Below are 19,651 nucleotides of genomic sequence, written 5' to 3' on the forward strand. Positions count from 1 at the left end.
CCTCCAGTTTTTCCACCCATGTGCCCCCCCCCCTTCCCCATGCGCCTGCTGCACACATCACCTCAGCTGACTGCACTTTTCTTCACCACACATCCAGAAAATAAAAAAGATAAAAGTCAACCAATAAAGTTGTTTTTATGATGATAATGAAAAGGACCATGTCGTGTCTTCTCTCCACAGTCTTACAGCTTGATTACGATGTCCTGTTTTCCCAGAGCTGAATGTTTAGAGGCAGGAAGTACTATTCAGTTGAAAGGTAGTGGAACACCTGATGAGAAAGAGCCGGATCATTTGACAGATGCAATGAGGCAGACAGGACAAGGTTATTCTGACAGGACCAAATGTTCAAGCAGAGCAAAAATCTATAGGACTTGCAGATCACCTCTTGGGGCCGAGTGTTTTCCTGTTGCTCCCTGGCAGCTCTGTGCAGCGGTGCAGACTCCGACCCTGGCAGCTGGGGGTGGAGAGCACAGAGATGAATGGACTTTATTCTTCTTCCTTTACCTCCTGATTTGTGAATAGCATGAGAAACATGAGGATCCTTATTCTGGATGATAGTCATCACCCCCCCCCCCCCCCCCCCCCCCATAACGATTCAGCACGACACTGGGTAAATTTCAGTGTTGATAGTTAAGCTCCAGTTTGAATAAATCTGGGCCAGCGGAGTTCAGCTACAGTTTCTCTTCTTCCTCATGAAGTCATTGTTGTAATGGATGCATGGGAGAGGTTTAAACCACATTTGATCAACTCTGGACTACTAGAAACACTTCTCATAAATGCTGTTCATTTTCAAAGGCAGCGCATGTAGTGTAATCTTTTCCATAAGCATATTAGAACAGGGAAAACAAGGTCTGTGCAGATTATGTTTCCAGAGAGAACAAGTTTGATTCTTGGTGGTAGTATAAAGTGGGAAAAGAAATAAAACCATGGCTTTGAACAGTAAGTCATGTGACCAGAAGAGCTCTGAAATTGATCAATTTGTTACAATTTGCAAGATTTTTGAGTTATTATCCTTTATTTCCCTCATTCTCCAGAACCTTTTCAATATTTACTCCCAGGCAGGCCGAGGGGAGACATCCATCACTTTATAGACACTTTCGGTGTTTAGTGAACGCAGCAGATCAACTTTTTTTGAAGCTGCACAGGGCTTCCGTACACCACCAGTCATACACATGGGGCTGTAAGTGAGGGCGGGCTGAGTCAACCTGCCACTCCCCACTCAGGCCTTCACGGGAGCGCGCTTTGCCTCTGCGCGCTCCACGATTCACTGCCGAGAAGGCACGGAATTCCATGGAGGAAGTCACTGAGATTGGAAAATAAGCGACTAGTGCCAAGGTGCTGCGGAATCATACCCCGAGACAACAGAAAGTCCGAATAGCACCGTTCCATATTGGAGGTAGTAAGAATCGCCCCCCTTTGGGGTATGGACTAGAGACGCCGGGTCGCAACAGATGGAGGCGGCGAGAAGTTTGGTGTTTGTCGGGGCCGTGCTGCTCGGAGCGGCGGGCGCGCTGGACAGAGAAGGTGGGTAACTTCAACTGCTTTTCTCGCCTTTCCTGCCCACGTGTTTAGGAAAATAAGACCCCGCAGCCAAATGCGACGCTGGTGTAGATTATATAACTTATATTTCGGCAATAATTTGAGCTGCAGTTTGGCGCAAAGAGGTTGATATTTCTGGCTTGGACCACATTCCTCTGTGAGTCGGCAGCCTTCGTCGTCGCTGCTGCTGAGGACTCGTGGGATTTGTAGGGGTGAAAAAATCACACCTGTCACATAAACATCTCAACGGACCGTTCTTTGACTGAAAGCTGCAGGCTGCGGCTTAAAGAGTTGCGCACATAAATGTCTCTGCAGCTTTGGCAGAAACAGCCAGAGAAGCAGGTAAGAATGAAGAGAACTTGCAGTTGGGGGACTTTAGGTGACTTGTGCGAACGCTTGGATGATATTTCTGCGCGTAAACAACAACAAACCCCACGGAACAGACAGCACATTGTGCGCCAGGGATCACGACGATGTCAATTATTCACTTCTGACTCTGAAGAGGACATTGTCTCACAGAGGGCCACTTGTCACACTTGGAGCTCGGACTGCATGCCAATAAAAAAAAAAGAGCTTACTAACTGCAGCAAGTGCATGTTTGCTAAAACACATGCAAAATAAAGGCGCTTATAAGTCTGTAATCAGTGTTAATATGGATTTTAGTTAAAGCTTAAACGTGTATTTGTTTTGTATTGTAACGTTAACAGGAACAATTAAAAGGTGAGAGAAAAGTGAATTCTATGCTTTTCTTTGCAGTCAATAAAACTGTCCATTTGCAGCAGAGAATGATATCAGGCATCAATAAAACCGGACAGATGTTTTTAAAAGCATCTAAAATGTCAGACTGTTATTGGACGGCCCATTCAGCCTCGCTGTACTCCAACCTTTTTATCGACCTGCGCAAACAGCTTTTAATCAATTTACCGCTTGTTAAAAAAGAAAATACTGAATAAATAAAGTCCCCGTAGAGGACATGGGTCATCGCGAGACTGACGCACTGCTGGGATGCTCGCATGCCCTCTGCACGAGTTAAATGTTGGGCTGTTTTTGTCTTAACTGAGCTCCTTCCTCTCCTACCACACAAACACAGAGGTAGCAGTCACAGGTCAAGTGATTTGCAGCTACCTGCATTGTTGTTGGGAACAGGTTCGTGCACTTTGCTCACAGTGGTGATCACTGAAGCATCAGCCCGAGCCGAGCAGATCAATTCTATCACTGAATCTCCGATTATTAAGCAGTTGCGTCATGTTTCATAATCATCTCAACAAGTTGTTCCTGCGCGTGTTTTTCGGTGTTCACTGACCTCCACAGAGTTCACGTTGTGCCACAAACTGTGATTAACTCCGGCTGAATCGCGCTCAGTGGTCAGCTAACCGAGGCTGCCGTGCCTCACCAGCCTGGGCTGCCTGATAGTGACCCCAGCCCGCAGAGGAGGGGGGGCGTCGGTGGGGCTCATCTCACCCTCAGAGAGGAAACTTCTCCACAGGTTGTTTCACATCAGTTTACCGGACACTCACACAGTCGGCAAATGCACCTTAGCTGTTGTTTCGTGCTTCTTCGGGAGAATCGCCTCACAATTTTACACTGTTTTTTTCCTTGTATTCTATCTTTAGGAGATAATAAATATAGCAATTATGCAGTTATTATACGGTATTCTACTCGACTTTCTCAACAAAACTGCCTTTTTAGTGTGTAATTACCTCAATTGTATCTATTTTTAACAGACCTATTTCTGTGTTGCCGCTATGTAAATGGCCAGATTTGTTCATCTTCACTTTTAAAGATGTCTGTGTCTATGATTTCTCATCATATATAATAATGTACCATAATAAGTATTGATTATTTATAAAACAGAACTGAAAAAAATCAAATCACAAAGATCCTATATTAATAACTGTATTAGGTTAATTAAAACATCAGCATATAGTTCAATAATTATTATTATTATTGTTGTTTTTGTTGTTGTTATTAACAACTGATTTGGTATCTTGATGCTGAGACTTTTAGTTTGACCCTGTGTAGGTCTGTAGGAAGTGTTTATGGTTATTATATTTACACTCCCTGATAGATTTACAGGTTAAAGCCAGCCTCTGTATTATTTCCTGTGTCAGCCATAAGTTTAACGTTCTCCAAGCTACCTGAGACCTGACATCACAGTTTCGCAATGAGCAATATACCGTCTCAGGGTTACTGGTGCACCAGGAACTTTAGAAGCACTCACATGGAGAACCATGACAATGGAAAATTGATTGTTTGACACATAAACAGAGTTTTGGCAACCAGCTCTATTATTTATGGGCTCAACTGCCCCGACCTTAAAGTTTGCTGTTTTATCATTCTTGGACTTTGGGATGTTTCATAGACAGATTTTCCTTCTCGAAACAAACTGTATTTTCTTGCAGACACTAAAAATCCTATAAATCTGAAGGAGGAATAGGAAAGTAGCTGCAGCGTTGTTTGTGTGATCAGAGTCTCTGTGTGACTCTCGTTTCTGGGACTGCCTCACGGTCTACCTGTTCTGCTTGTCTGTTGAGCAATACCTGTTTTTTTTCCTTCTCGGCTGTAAAACAACAGAAAGAAAAGAATGTGCTGTAGGAGGCTGGGAGTTTAACGTAGCCAGGCGAGGCACCAGGGTACAGCTGGGACCGACGTGCTCGGCTGATAAACTGGGGCAGAAAGAAGCGTTGAATCAGTTGTGTTGTGCTTGCGTGGAGCTGTGAAGGGATTCAAACCCTTGGGGGAAGAGTTGACGGCGAGGATGGCGGTAACGTCATATTCACGTAGCTCACCGTACATGTACGGCGAAACCCGCATGCTCTGTCACGCAGGTGTGGCTGCACGCTGACTTTCGGTTTGTCACAAGTGAATCTGAACAGTCAGCTCACAGCCAGCGTATTGTCTCTCTTAAAAGGTCGGATTAAAGTTAAATCAAGTTCTAATAATAAATGTGGAGCCTTTTGTCGATAATAGAGCAAACAGCACTATAAAAAACATCAAAAAATACCTTTTTTTAGTACCTTGTTGACTAAATCAAATGGAAATGGGCTTTTGAGATATGGCAACATTTAATATTTTAATAAAAATATCATTACATCCCAGGGGTGGCACAGTGGTTACCTCACAGCTAGAAGGTTCCTGGTCGGGTTTGTGTGTTCTGTGCACGTCCTCTGGCTTCCTCTCACAGTCCAAACACATGCATTCGGGGCATAGGTGAATTGGTGACTCTAAACTGACCTTCTGTGTGAATGTGAGTGTGAATATTTGTCTCTAGCCCTGCAGCGAGCTGGTGACCGGTTCAGGGCGTCCCTCTTGCCTGAGGGTAGCTGGGACAGGCTCCAGCCCCCAAATGTTGGGAGGACATTGAATGCACAGGACAAGAAAGATCTCATTGCATTTTAAGCTTGATCCAAGGATTCTAACTTAGGTGGGATTTGGCAGAGATCTTCTTTTCTGAGTGGAATTGTTGTTACCACTGAGCTGCAGGAAGTGTTCAAAATAGGGCCCTACAGCCAACTCCAGGAATTAAATAATTAAACCTTCTTTTGGTTTAATTGTAGTGTTCTACACTTGAACCAAATTGTACGAGGAAACCTCTCTGCTCATCCCGATGTGCTGCTGGAGCTTAACATCCTTGTCAGGGTCCAGCTGTAGTTGTGCATCACCTGAGTGTGCTGCTGTTTTAGTCACTATAGTGACAAAAACACGACCTGCAATCTGTTTTTCCATCAGCAGGAGACTTTCGTAAATCATTTCAAATAATAAAGGTAGCCGCTATTCATTGCCACAATGCTGTGCAGGAGCAGGTCGGGTGTCCTCAGTGGCAGTTATTAATCACCTGTGGCACCTTTGAAACAGGTCCTGACCCGGAGGGACACAGGTTGCAGAACCTTGTGTGAACTAGACTCTCGTTCCTCCGTCTTCTCGTACATGTGTGTGTCACGTCTGAGACATGCAGAGGTTCAAATTCTAGTGAAATGACACATTTCAGACTCTGAAGACCGCTGCTCAACATTACTCAGACTGAGAATTGGTTGGGGACTAATCAGCAGCCAACACATGAGCGAGTGAAAGACGGCTTCAGGCAGTTGTTGGAGCTATTACAGTGTAACGGTAACTGCAAGGAAAGTTTGACAGGAACCCATCGGTGTCTAAACAGATTCACTATTCATTCATTAGAAGTGTTTTTAACTGTTACACCCACACCCTGAAATCGGGCATGCTTGTACACATGGAAAATACCCCCTAAACTATGTGAGAAACTTTGCGCTTGGGCAGAAAACAAAGGGGACATGCTACAGCACTTTTGGGGGGTTTGAAACATTCAGTCTTAAGAAAACAAACTAATGAATCAAACATTCAGTCTTAAGAAAACAAACTAATGAATCAAACCCCCCAAAAGTGCTGATGGGTTCCTGACAAACTTTCCTGTGATACGACAGGACTGTAAACAGAAAAACCCAAATGTCACATTTTGCCCAGCATTTATAGTGACAGTCAGTGAGCATATCGAGCTAAGTATGTGATGAAAGAGAGGGAGTATTTTAGGCCACAGAGATGGAGGGGTGGGCAAGTGTGCAAAGGCAGCTACTCAAAAGGACACACACACACACACACACACACACACACACACACACACACTGTGTTATTTGTGTATGTGTAAAATTCTATTTGGTCAGATGTTCTGTTTTAATTAATGCTAGAATATAATAGGATGACTTCTTTCTTGGCTCAAAACGAAGCACTTTTTCCACACATGATGACATCATTAAGGGAGGTTGTGGTTTGAGCTGACACAAATGATGCAAGCTACAAAATCTGGGTGTGTATTTTTATCCTCCTTTCTGTGTATTACGTTCTCTGTTGTTGCCACGTCTCTCTGCCTGATCCCAGTGGAGCCTTTGGTCTTTTTGACCCGGCATTGTGGCGGTTACAAGCACTTGGTCATGGGCAGGAATGTGTCCGACACACGTCTGATAGCAGCGTGTCTTGAATGTACGGCTCCCGAAACCACTGCCTGGTTTCTGTGAAGTCACCCCCCTCCTCTGCTCTGCCAGCACTTCCTGCTTCTCTAATGACAAACTCTTAGTCCATTTATCCATCTAGCCCGTCTAACCTTCCCAAATGGGGGGACGGGGATAGCATGATGATGGACGGGGGAAGGCTCGTTCCAGAAAAGTGGGTCGACTATTGAAGGACTGTTGGGAATGAGCCAGAGGAAGTCATTTATAACCCCAGCAGAGGAGGGCCCGTCCACTGTGTGACTGCCCACTAGCGTGGGAGCTATGTGCGCGCAACAGCCACCATGGATTGTAGTCCAGTCTGACCCTGAATGGAGGGCTGTGTGTGACCTCCTGTGAGGAATCTGCACTGGGCAGAAATCCTTCATACATGGCAGACAGAGGCTGTGCAGTTGGTGTGAGTCTCAGAACCCATTCAAGGCCATTTGTAAAGACACAGTCATAATATGTGAATGTCTAAAATTACAGTTGTCATCCCTTGGAATTTCAATATGTAACACAATATCAGCTGCTATTAATAGAAACACTCGGCTTGGAATTGTGTTTGGAGCAAAAAACAAAACAGTTGGTTAGATGTATTTTTTATTTATGGTACTATTGTTTATTACAATAAATAATGTATTTTTTGTAGTTTATAGTGCACAATGAAGCTGAGATTGGCTGTTATCTGTGTTGCAGCATGCATGGGTACTGACATGAAGCTGTCGCTGCCCTCCAGCCTGGAAAATCACTATGAAATGCTGAGGCTGTTGTACACAGGCTGCCAGGTTGTTCATGGAAACCTAGAAATTACACACCTTCACGGAAACCCTGACCTCTCGTTCCTGCAGGTAAGATATGATTTACAGCATCTTTTGCAGTGTGGAAATACGCACCCCAGAGGATTTACTGAGAAGAAAAGCTTGACTGTCGATGTTCTAGAAGGTTTGACGTGTGGTTGGAGCAACCTCACCACTCACATGGAAACGCTGCTTAATCAAGCGGCAGCTTTCATTGCCATAATTCTTGAATCAGCACATCTCTCCAGCTGCAAGAGAGATTATTGTCACTATTGTGCAACTATTAAGTGTAAAATAATTCTTCTTCCCCCTTGAGTCTTCATATCGTTCCGCTTTAATCCCGATCAAGCCAACATTTGAGTAGTTTACACAGGGCTGCTGTTTTTAGCAGGAGGCTGTTACTCACTGAGCACATTCATTAATAAGATGGTGACAACCACATTCCCTTGCTTCCTTGCCTCCTCAGGGGATCGTGGAGGTGCAGGGTTATGTGCTTGTGGCCCGAGTGTCGGTGAGTCTCGTGCCTTTGGACAATCTGCGGATCATCAGAGGCAGCCAGCTGTATAACTCCAGCTATGCCCTCGCTGCCCTGGATAACACCCTGGATGGACAAGGGCTCAGGACTCTTGCTCTCCGCAGCCTTACGGGTATTAATACACCATCACTCATGTATTTTTAAAATCTTTTGACGGGTGATTTTATTAACGTTTCATAACTATTCAGCTATGCTCTCCTTTCATTCATAACATTGTGTCACCCCCACAGAGATCCTGTTTGGTGGCGTGTATATTTGGGGGAACCCCCAGCTGTGCTTTCCTGATCCACAGAGCATCAACTGGAGGGACATTTTGGATGAACTGAACACTGACACCAGATACCGACTACAGCCTCGGGCCCTAAACTGTGAGTGCCACGACAACAAGCAAACCCCTTTAGCACGCTTTGCAATTCAACATATGTGATGCAATATATCAGGCATTTGAGCCTCCACACACCCACTAGATGTTGGCCATCAGGGTCAGAACCTTTAGCTCTTCGGCTTTGAGCGTTAATGCCGACCATGCAGGCGCAGGACACACAAGTTATTCATGTTCCTCACTGACTTTAACTTTGGACGTTTGTAGAATTGATACATTTAAGGACCTGGTCTGCTCACCTTATTTGTTGTGGTGTTCTACAGGCCCCAACTGTTCCTCTCAGTGTTTGACAAGCTGTTGGGGAGAAACCGTACAGGACTGCCAGACCTGTGAGTTACCACTGTGCACAGAAAATGACTCTATTTGGTTAAAGAACAGCTGAAAGTCTTGACTGGCTTTTTCATCCAAAGTGACCCATAGTAACTGTGCATTGGGCTGCCAGCGATGTAAAGGTTCCCTTACCAACGACTGCTGCCACAAGCAGTGTTCTGCTGGATGCACCGGACCCAAAGATTCAGACTGTCTGGTACGTAATAAAAGTGCTGTCCTGCATTTTTTTGATGGGGGTTCACAACGGGGGTAATTTTTCTACCACTTTGCAGGCTTGTCGTCACTTCAATGACAGCGGTGTGTGTAAGGAGAACTGTCCCCCTCCTACGATCTACGACCCCACCATGTTTCAGTCCAAACCAAACCCTGACAGGAAGTTCAGCTTTGGAGCTACCTGTGTGAAGACGTGTCCTTGTGAGAAACATTTTTTAAAATTACAATATTCAAGGAAATATACCCCACAGTCGACACTTTCATCTAACAAATATCTTACAAGCATTGATTATCTTTTTTAGTTATTTATCATCAAGATCCAACAGCCACTGATCAAACTTGGCAACATTACAGTTTCTACTTTTATGACCCTTCAGGCAAATAAGAGCTTCCTGTCATCTCATTTCTATATTTCAACTTAAAGCATTTTTTGCGTATGGTTAAAAAACTTTAAAATATGACTCCATTCTTTAGAGAGGGCGCTTGTATGTTTGTCTGAAATGTTGTCTCCTTGCCTGTAGATAACTATCTGGCCATGGATGTCGCTTGTACCCTGAACTACCCCAAACCCAACCAGGAAGTTATCATCACCCAGCCCTGTGGGAATGACACCCAGAAATGTGAGAAGTGTGAAGGGGACTGTCCCAAAGGTAAGGCTTTTACTAGGTGGTGTGTGCTACCAAAGTTGTGCCGTAAATACAGATGTATAGAAAATATAATCACCTGAAAGTGGCCCTCATTTGGCAATTAAAACCATATTGTTGATGATGAATTAGTAAAAATGTAAACAATCAATATATTGTGGGTCAGGATTTGAACAGAGCACAGAAAAGATCATTTCCCATCCACAGTGACTCCAGTGAACAGAAGCACGAAAGTTTCATTTTGTTACTTTTTAATGAAAGAAAATGAGACCGGATGGTGTAATTGGTTACAGTAAGTTAGTAATTAGTCAATCCTCAATTAACCTGGTGAAGTGATTATTTGTAACCTTTTAGCTGAGATGGCTTACATGGTAGCTTCCAAGTTCATTGTTCGTTGTAGCAGCGCAGCACAACAAGTGACGTGACATCAAAAGTCAACCAACCTGTTGGAGTATCCGGTTGTTAATGTTGACTTTAGACAACCGGAATGATGTTGTTGTTGGATGTTGAAGATTGAAATGATCTTGGACGGTCAAAGCATTACATTTTTATTGCTTATATAACTTTCCTTTTGCATGCATAGTTATATATATATATCTCACAATGTAAAAATTCCAACTTCCCTTTATTTTTTGAATTCTCACAAAAAAAACCCTAAAAATTTGCTATCATCTTTGTGTCACATTGCAGCTTGTTATGGTCCCGGTATGGACAACAGTGGTGTCATGGATAGCCATGGCAACACAATGGTAAATTCCTCTAACGTGGAGCAATTCAACAAATGTACGAAGATTTTTGGCAGTCTGGCTTTCTACCCCCAGAGCTTCACTAGGTATGAAACTATCAGTCCACAAGGAAACACCTAAACTTCAGTCATTTGAGTCAACAGAAAATTAATAATGCATTTTTAAAAAATCAATCTCTTATCTTTCCGCTCTTAGGGACCCTGTGACTAACGCATCAGGCCTGTCCCCACAGCAGCTAAGTGTCTTCAGGAACCTGGAGGAGATCACGGGTACTCGCTATATTGGTTATAACTTAGAAAATAAATGAGACTTCCCACTGTTAAATGAATGTATTTGCAATGGTTGCAAGTTCAAATTGTTTTCCCATGCAGGTTATTTGTATATTGAGGCCTGGCCACAGGAATGGATGAATTTAAGTGTGTTTGATAATCTGAAGGTGATCAGAGGCAGAATGCTCTACAAGTGAGTAACTCTAGAACTCTTTCAGTTATGATGTGATAGATTAGTTGTGTTTATGTTACTATGTTACTATGTTTTATATGTAGCTTTATGCTGCCCTCTTGGACTTAGTAGCTTTTCTTTGTTTGTGCATTTAAAATAAGAGACTCTGGTTCATTTGAGGAAGGTTGTTCAGTTTTGCACCATAAAAGCTAATTATTAGCCAGCGTGGCCGCTCTAACCAGCAGCACATGCCAGCGAGGTTCCGGTAAACATTTATGGGGCAACCTCTTGCGTAGCATATATGAACTAGTCTCATAGTCTCTTTTTTAAAAAGGCTGATGTGCTTGTTTTGGAATCATGGCTATTATCTAGGGAATTAGAGCCACATTGTTTTGTAGTGGAACCTTCTTAGCTTCCTGTGTTTATTTAATCTTAATTTTGCATTGATTTGGTGCATGATTTAATTTATCAAAAGTTCAACACTGTTTTTGTAGAGATAACACTTGTTGCACATATTTATATATATATTTTTTTTAAATTTCCTTTCAGGGGTGTGTTTTCACTTGCTATCCAGCACCTGCAGATCACGTCTTTGGGGTTGCGTTCACTACGCAGCATTAGTGGAGGTTTAGTCCTGTTGCATAATAATTCCCAGTTATGCTACACCAGCTCGCTACCGTGGGAGAATATCGTCCACCCTACCCAGGGACCCCACCGCATTGTCAGCAAAAATCAGGACCCCCAGATCTGTGGTAGGTGTTGCTGCAGTATCCAGGTGTGTTTATCAATAGCAGCTGCACTTTGATCAGACATTTGTCAGGTGGCAGCTGCCTTTATCTTAGATAAATAAACCAATCAAATGCAAGATTCATTTAGATTATTCATTCAAAAATTGGTGCAGAAAATATATTTCATAAGCTCTGTTTAACATTCAAAAATGATAAATGGCTGAAGTAAATGGGATTTTGCCTGGGCTTTTGTTATTTTCAGTAATTAATTTACAAAAAAAAGGCTTGCAACATGCTCTATTTTGCCTGTGTTTTTAGAGAAACAGGGGCGTGTTTGTCACCCGCTGTGCGAGGGTGGCTGCTGGGGCCCGGGGCCCAGCCAGTGTGCATCCTGCAGGACATTCCAACGTGGCTCTGAGTGTGTTGAGCAGTGTGACATCTATCAGGGGTAAGACAACTTCTATGTTTATGCAGTTACATCAATAAAAAGCTGTTGCTGATGTTTTAAACCAGCCGGTTTTGCATCCCTTTTTTTTCACATATAACACAAAAAGCAGCAGTACTCAGAGAGAATGAGCTTCTCCAGTGGAAATGTTTTCTTTCTGGTTATTTGCTGCTGGGTCTCTATTCTGCTCCTGTCTGTGGTGACTGTTGAATACGATGCTGATACGCTTGTGTTGCAGGTCTGTGCGTGAATACGCAAATGAATCTGTGTGTGTCGCCTGTCACCCCGAGTGTCAGCCGCTCAACAGCTCTGCTTCCTGTCACGGCCCGGTAAGATGTCCTGTTTTACACGCTTAGGTATAATATAGCAAGGACTGACTTTTGAGGGAACAGTCAAAACCCCCAAAAAGTTGCTCAATTTTGTCTTTTGTTCTCTTATTTAATATTCTCGACATTTAGCTTGATAGATTTGGTGGTAGCTCAGGCTTTGGGGGAGAAACAGAGGGTTCTGGGTTCAAGCCCCGGTGCAGACCATGGAAGGCATTTTGGGTAGTAGGGGAAGGTGTCAGAGCACTGCCAAGAAACCTTTGAGCAAGGTTCCAAACTCACAAATGCTCATATAGGGCCATGCAATGAGCTGGTGACCCATCCAGGGTTGGACCCTGCCTTCACCCATGTGTGCACCCTCTCTGTGACCCCAAAAGGTTAAAAGCAGTTAAGGAGACACAAAAATTTAGACTGAATAAAAAGATTTTTTTATAACAATCTTATGATCGGACAGAAAAATGCATCATTCATTGGTGCTGGGTTGTGTGACGAAGAGCTGACATATGTAGAGAAAGAAGTGGTCCAATTATAGAACCGGGGGGAGCGACATATTCAGTTCGCCTGGTTTCATTCAGTTGATGTCAACAGAGCCAAACCAACGACATGAACCCAAAAGTTGACTGCACAATGTAAATGTAAGTGTGAAAGCACTAAAATAATCAAGTTAATACCAATCTTAAAAGAATTGCGTCATGTAAACAAGTTGTAAGTTTTTAATGGAACGGGCTCATTTGGAAAGAAATTACATTCCTATCAGGACGGGTGGTTCTGTCATGGGGGGGTCCTGCTGTAGTCACCCACGCACAGAGACTACAGGAGGAGTGTGAACCGCTGTGCTGGGAGCTTAATTAAAGAGAAAACCATCAACGTCATTAACATTTGCAGCACACGGTGCAGGTGCACACACATTTTAATCAGGTCGCTTTATTTTGCATCCACGAAAATAGTGAATTTGGAATTTCTGATCAGAGCGATTTTAATCAGACTGCAAACGTGCGCGTATCCAGTGAATGTGAGATAGGGGAGAATATTAACACTTTTGCTCACATGGCAAACTCAACACGTGCTACCAATTTGGACATGTGCAAAATAATAGTTATTATTATATTATAATAGTGTTTATGTTTACGCTCTGCTGAATGTTCTCAGGGAGCAGAACATTGCGCCGAGTGCAGAAACTTCCAGGATGGAGACGTCTGTGTGGCTCACTGCCCCAGTGGTGCGAAGGAAGACCACCAGACTGTGTGGAAGTACAGCAATGCTACGGGACACTGTCTGCCCTGCAACACCAACTGCACGCTGTCGTGAGTGGGCATCACATTCACGCGCACACGCAACCAGCCAGCATGACTTATGACCCAGAACGTCTCTTTTCAGCTGCACTGTGATGGACGAGAGAGGCTGCCCTGTTGACACAAGGACAGGGTGAGCGACCTTCTACTCGCCATTTGAGTTTGGCTGAGCAGGATTCCGGCTCTGTTGACCCTTTCCTCCTTTGTCTAGCCTGGGTACAACCATCGCGGCTGCAGTAGGTGGGGTGGTGCTCTTCTTCATCTTGCTGGGTCTACTTTTCTTTTACCTGAGGAGGCAGAAGAAGCTGAAGAGGAAGGAGACAATGAGAAGGATCCTGCAAGAACACGAGGTGGGTGCAGGCCAAGTTTTGCTGCGAGCTGATGCCGAGAATAACCTGTACGTGCCTCACTGTAGCATCGTGCTCTCCTTCAAACAGCTGGTGGAACCTCTGGCCCCCAGCGGGGCGTCACCCAATCAGGCTCAGATGCGCATCCTGAAAGAGACGGAGCTGAAGAAGCTGAAAGTGTTGGGTGCTGGGGCGTTCGGTACCGTTTACAAGGTGAGGGAGTCCGTTTTTTAATGGAAGAACCAACACGTTTAAACGGACACTTTCAGTAAAGGACTCTTCTCAATCATTTCAGGGGGTGTGGGCTCCTGACGGGGAAAACGTGAAAATACCAGTAGCCATTAAAGTGTTGCGGGAGAATACTTCCCCAAAAGCCAATAAAGAAATACTTGACGTGAGTACCAGACAGACACACGAACTAAGCAATATTCTTTGTGTGTATTCTCATGTCAGTTATTTGACACATTAACTCGCATCAGTTGCCTTCAGATGAAAGTTCTTTTCAGTTTTCTACAACAGAAGCAGACTGTTCTAGAGGGATAGGGAGACTAAATGGACTGGTTTTACTGGGGAGAGGGGTTACAAATGTTAAACGGGCAGAGAGCGGAACTGGACCAAACTTTTTTATTTGTACCAGTCAAGATTGTTTAAAATCTTTGTGCTTCAGAAAACGTGTTTTCTTGATACATCTCTTTGTCGCCTCGTCGTCCCCAGGAGGCCTACGTCATGGCAGGAGTGGCCAGCCCTTACGTGTGCCGTCTGCTGGGGATCTGCCTGACCTCCACTGTGCAGCTGGTCACCCAGCTGATGTCGTACGGCTGCCTGCTTGAATACGTCAGGAAGAACAAGGATCGCATCGGTTCCCAGTTGCTCCTTAATTGGTGTGTCCAGATTGCTAAGGTCTGTCATCAAGACGCAGGTTTTGTTTCTATCGCCACAGCTTCTAAATATAATTGATAATCACCTTTGCTTTGACATTTGATTTAAAGCTAGCTTGAATATTTTGTGGACACAAATGTGGTGTGTGTGTGTGTGTGTGTGTAGGGCATGAGTTATCTGGAGGAAGTCCGCTTGGTGCACAGAGATTTAGCTGCTCGCAATGTCCTGGTGAAGAATCCAAACCACGTGAAGATCACCGACTTCGGACTGGCCCGTCTGCTCGATATAGACGAGACTGAATATCATGCTGATGGAGGGAAGGTGAGACGGCGCCAGGCGTGTGGAAGCATCTACACGGACTATAGGCCCTAACTGCCTCCTTTCTTCTGTCTTTTCAAGGTGCCGATTAAGTGGATGGCCCTGGAATCAATTCTGCACAGGAGGTTCACTCATCAGAGTGACGTGTGGAGCTACGGTGAGTGTGAGGACTCCCGACACTGCAGAATAAAGATAATCCCCCATTCAAGCTCAAGAAGAAATCAAAAGAACTGCAAAACTATAAAAATAAATGTTACCAGCAATGGTTCTATCATCTTTAATTTCAGCAAGACTAAATAAGTCTGCTGTTTGTTCACAGGGGTGACCGTCTGGGAGTTGATGACCTTTGGTGCGAAACCGTATGACATGATCCCGGCTAGAGAGATCCCTGAAGTTTTAGAGGGAGGGGAACGACTTCCCCAGCCTCTGATCTGCACCATTGATGTCTACATGATCATGGTCAAATGTCAGTCCTCCTAGGAAGATTTATACGATTGATTAAACTGGGAGTTTTTAGGGAAATACGGCTCTTATGTATGTTTGTGGTCAGCAGTGGAGCAGCATTGACTGATTTTATGTCTGGTGGCAGGTTGGATGATTGATCCAGAGTACAGGCCCAGGTTTAAGGACTTGGTAAAAGAATTTACTGCGATGGCGAGAGATCCTCCTCGTTATGTTGTAATTCAGGTGTGTGCTTCCCTTCAATTGCTGTTGTGCACGACTCTGCTATGTGTAGTTTATCCTAATCATCGTGGTTCTGGTCCATGGACACATTTCCAGAACGAGGAGCAGATGAGCATGTCCAGCCCCGTGGACAACCAGTTCTTCCGGATGTTTCTGGCGGAGGAAGGCAACAACTTGAGGGAACTGCTGGACGCTGAGGAGTACCTGGTGCCACAGCCGAATCACTTCCCGAGGACGCACAACAATGGCATCCAATCCAATGGGCCATCCAGACATCAGTCCTACAGGGTCAGTGAGCGTTCAGGCCTACTTGCACTTCTTTAGAGCTGCGTGTGTGGCTGTAATGTCTCCAATAACTGTAATTACTGTAGTTGTTAGCCTACTGTAAATTTGCATTCTGTTGCAAATAGCACTGGCACTTTAGTTTTTCCTCTGCTCACCTCTTCTCCCTTTGCCTTACAGAGCAGAGATCAAGGTTTAGATGTTGAGCCCTCCGGTGCTGGTGGCCCTCGAAGTCTGTACTCTTCCCTGAGCACTCTTGGTCCAAGCCAGTACCCTACCTTACCGTTAGGCGCCAGCACCGCCAGTGGCATGTGGTCTCCCCCATACCCAACGCTAGCTAGAAGCCCATCTGCAGGAGACCAGTCTGACTCGGTCTTTTTGGAGTCACCAGAAGACCCCTCGCTGCCCCCGGGGAGCCCAGACCGCTACTGCAGGGACCCCACCTACTCCAACGACAGCCAAGGCGACTTGGAGACAGACGGGCCCAGTGGATTTCAGCCAACTCATCACTTGCACCACTCTCTGCCCAGACAGAGTCATGGATGTAATCAGAACCGCATTCTGCCAGGTGACAATGACTCCACCTTCATCATTCCAACAATTTCCAAATGTTTGATATCCTTTTCAAACTCACCGTCTTTTGTCGGCCTCCACAGAGTATGTGAACCAGGAGATTCAGGATCGCAGGCCGGGGATTCTGGAACGACCAACCACACTGCCTCGTAATGGCTCCAGGGTTGACCGCCGCATCGCTAATGGCCTGAGCTCAGGCCACAGTGTGGAAAACACGGGATACTTGGTCCCCGCAGGTACACGGACCCCAACCTCTCCAGCCTTTGACAACCCATATTACCTGGACCATCTGGTCAAAGCTAAAACTGGGGATGGAGCTTCCGGGGTTAATGACCCAGAAGGACTGGAGACGGATGGAGTCATGCCCAGGCATATGAATGGATTTGTGACCCCCACAGCAGAGAACCCTGAGTATCTGGGATTAGCAGACACTCTAAGTGGGCATACCTGAGGACACGGCCCGAGACCGTCGGATGACCTCCGCAGGAGTCAGAGATTGGTTTGTACTGAGCTACGAGAGGAAGGGAAGATGGATGTGTGTGAAAGAAATGCATGGTAGTGGAAGAAGTATCGACACGTGGAAACTGATAATCTCACCATATCGAATGAAGTTCCCAAATCAGAACCTGATGAGGGTTAAAGTCAGCAAATCATTCAGCATCCGTTGAGTAACTAAATGATGATTGTGTATAGTTGTGCTACTGTTTACATCCTCTGTGTGACTGTTGAGTGCCAAAACAGAAGCCAGTACTTGGCTCTGATAATCAGAAAATTCCACAACAATGAATGATGGCGAGCTTTGTTCCGCTAATGGTAATCATCCCTGTGCTTCTCACATTCATGCTGTCCCACCATTCACCCCAGCTAGAAAGAAAGCGCACATATGAGCACCGTTGCACGTTGAGCTTCAATGTGAATCAACGGTGATGTTTAGTATTCCGGTCACTCTCGTCTCTGACCTGACGTGGGTCTTCAACACATTCAAAGCCAATTTGTTTTGGCCAGGGGAGGCCCTGCAGCCCATCTGGCCATTCGACATGTTCCCTGAAAGAAAAGACGCCTTTATAGAGAAGACAGGGGCATTAAGCCACGCTGTTGCGTGCGGTTTTGAGTGTCTGTAGCTGCAGCTCCTGGAGGAAATACGAGGTACTTGTGTCCTTTAAATGCTGCAGAGATCTCAAATTTATATATGTTGTAAAGAGCACTGGATATGATGTGATATGCAAATGTTCAGGGATGTAGGAATTTTGCAAAGCATTAGGTAAGATTATGTGTCTTTTATGCACTGCATATGTGGATACTGGTCATGCCCCCAGACTTATAACTAGTTTTTCCTTTTTCGAAATTCTACAAGGTATTGGTCAGTATATTCCTCATAAAGTGAAAGAATTGCTCGTGTATGCACACGGTTGTTGCCTTTTTATGCACACACAAAGCCTGCGAGAGCTCTGGGAGGACACCGGAGATGAATCTGAGTCTAATGCTCACGTCATGGCTCAAACTCCACTCATCGGGAGAACGCAGGCGAGCCAGTTAATAATCAACAGCATTTTTTTTTTCATATTGACTACTGCTGAGATGGGGGTGGTCAAAAACAAGTCAAAGGAGACATTGTCTGGCTCTCAGATCCTCGTTGGTAAGTCGGGGCACTCCCAGATCGCACGTCCCAACAACTGAGGTCAGTTGTTTGAAAAGAGAAATATTCCACGGCAGAGTGTGGTTTGAGTGTTTGGGTGTTGTATTCCTGAATGAGTGGACTGTGCTGTTGCCGATTGTCTCCACATCTCCCCATCCACACATCTTTCTCCTTCGGGTTAGTTTTATTCCAGTAAACACTTTAAGGATCACAGTTTAGAAGAATTTTTCTCACATAAATATTTCTGTTTTAAAAAGGCTTCAAGCTTTTGGTGTCACAAACCTTTTTTAAAAAATAAATAAATGCATCTTTTAGTTATTTACAGTATAAAAAACAGGAGGGCACTTTGGAACAGTTGTTAAAAACAGCCTGCTGTCTATCACTGGACCACAACAATGTTAGTGCAGCTCACAGTCGTTCCCATTTTCAGCAAGGACGCGTCACCCCACAGCAGCCTTAGAACCACCTTCATGTACTTGTGTTTACACTGTATTCTCATTTTTTGTATAATCTCACATGACTCTGAACTCTCCCAGTTGCGTGGCAGATCTACTGTATTTGATGTGATGCTGTTTTTTCTCGCTCGTTCGTTTGTCTCCAGATCATTCAGCTCCAAGATTGTTTGTTTTTTCTCAGAACAGCAAGGATCCTCGGAGCTGGCTCAAATCATGGTCTGGTGTTTTGTCCGGAAAAATCTCTCATCCTGACAAAATCTGCTCAATCCACACAGACTTTCTGCTTGGAACTCAGATCATTGGAAAGAGAAAACGGTGGTTTTGTCCTTTTTCAAGTGCAGCAGAAACAGTGAGAAAGGCTTGTGACAACGAGTCAAATGTGACCAAACTTAAGAATAAACCCTAGAGAAAAGAAGGAAGAGTTATCTAATGCTCACGATTTTGAAGAACTAAACCTCTGTCATTTAGTTTTTGAAGAAATTCTGTACTGCTTGTGTTCCGCTGGTTCTCAGATTACAACAAAACTTGAAACAAAAAAAAAAACTATTTTATTGGGAGTTTTCAAACCACCCTTTTCTCATTGGTCAGTAGATGTAAATATATACATATATGAATCACTTTGGTAGCTAATTTGATTGATTCTTGTGACCAGTTGCATGGAGGAGGGGGACGGCAAATGCATATGAAACATTTTATGAAGAATTTTTATATGAAAGAGATTGCCTACATCATGTGTGTCAATAAAAGCATTTTAAAAATACTGTCAATTGTATACAGAAGGTGTAATTCACAAAAATTACCGGTACATATTAAAAATATCGGCCAAGACAAATTAACTACAAATCCAAACACTTACTAAAACAGATGAAAAGAATCTTCAGGCTCTTTTTTTTAAATGAATGTAACATTGTTTTAATTTTTGTTGCCTAGTTTTAAACCCAGAGAATAAATGATTGCTCAATATCCACCTTAGCTGTTGCTCCCATCTAATGGCCTTAAATGAAACTACAACTACACTTTTATAGTTTCATTTGCTGTAATTACTGTTTCATGAATGTG

At 44.2% G+C, this 19,651-nt stretch overlaps 1 protein-coding gene and 1 long non-coding RNA gene across 2 annotated transcripts; one reads left to right on the plus strand and one right to left on the minus strand.

Annotated features, from left to right (window-relative positions):
* Window positions 1-131: 131 nt before the first annotated feature.
* Window positions 132-2,948, minus strand: LOC115250333 (uncharacterized). Its single transcript, XR_003888918.1, has 3 exons — window positions 2,843-2,948; window positions 383-454; window positions 132-268 (listed from the first exon to the last, which is right to left on the minus strand). It is a non-coding gene; the product is annotated as an uncharacterized lncRNA (long non-coding RNA).
* LOC101074842 (receptor tyrosine-protein kinase erbB-2) lies at window positions 1,241-19,355 on the plus strand. The gene is made up of 27 exons (XM_003961384.3): window positions 1,241-1,524; window positions 7,236-7,387; window positions 7,803-7,983; window positions 8,102-8,239; window positions 8,517-8,582; window positions 8,664-8,779; window positions 8,856-8,997; window positions 9,318-9,446; window positions 10,131-10,272; window positions 10,382-10,455; window positions 10,558-10,648; window positions 11,177-11,379; window positions 11,674-11,803; window positions 12,039-12,129; window positions 13,276-13,430; window positions 13,504-13,551; window positions 13,630-13,768; window positions 13,856-13,978; window positions 14,061-14,159; window positions 14,480-14,665; window positions 14,810-14,965; window positions 15,044-15,119; window positions 15,282-15,428; window positions 15,552-15,649; window positions 15,743-15,934; window positions 16,109-16,496; window positions 16,585-19,355. The coding sequence occupies exons 1-27, from the start codon at window positions 1,452-1,454 to the stop codon at window positions 16,950-16,952; spliced, it is 3,903 nt and encodes a 1,300-aa protein (XP_003961433.1). The 5' UTR covers window positions 1,241-1,451; the 3' UTR covers window positions 16,953-19,355.
* Window positions 19,356-19,651: the final 296 nt, after the last annotated feature.

This window comes from Takifugu rubripes, chromosome 1 (genome assembly GCF_901000725.2).
Source record: "Takifugu rubripes chromosome 1, fTakRub1.2, whole genome shotgun sequence".
Classification (NCBI taxonomy): Eukaryota; Metazoa; Chordata; class Actinopteri; order Tetraodontiformes; family Tetraodontidae; genus Takifugu; species Takifugu rubripes.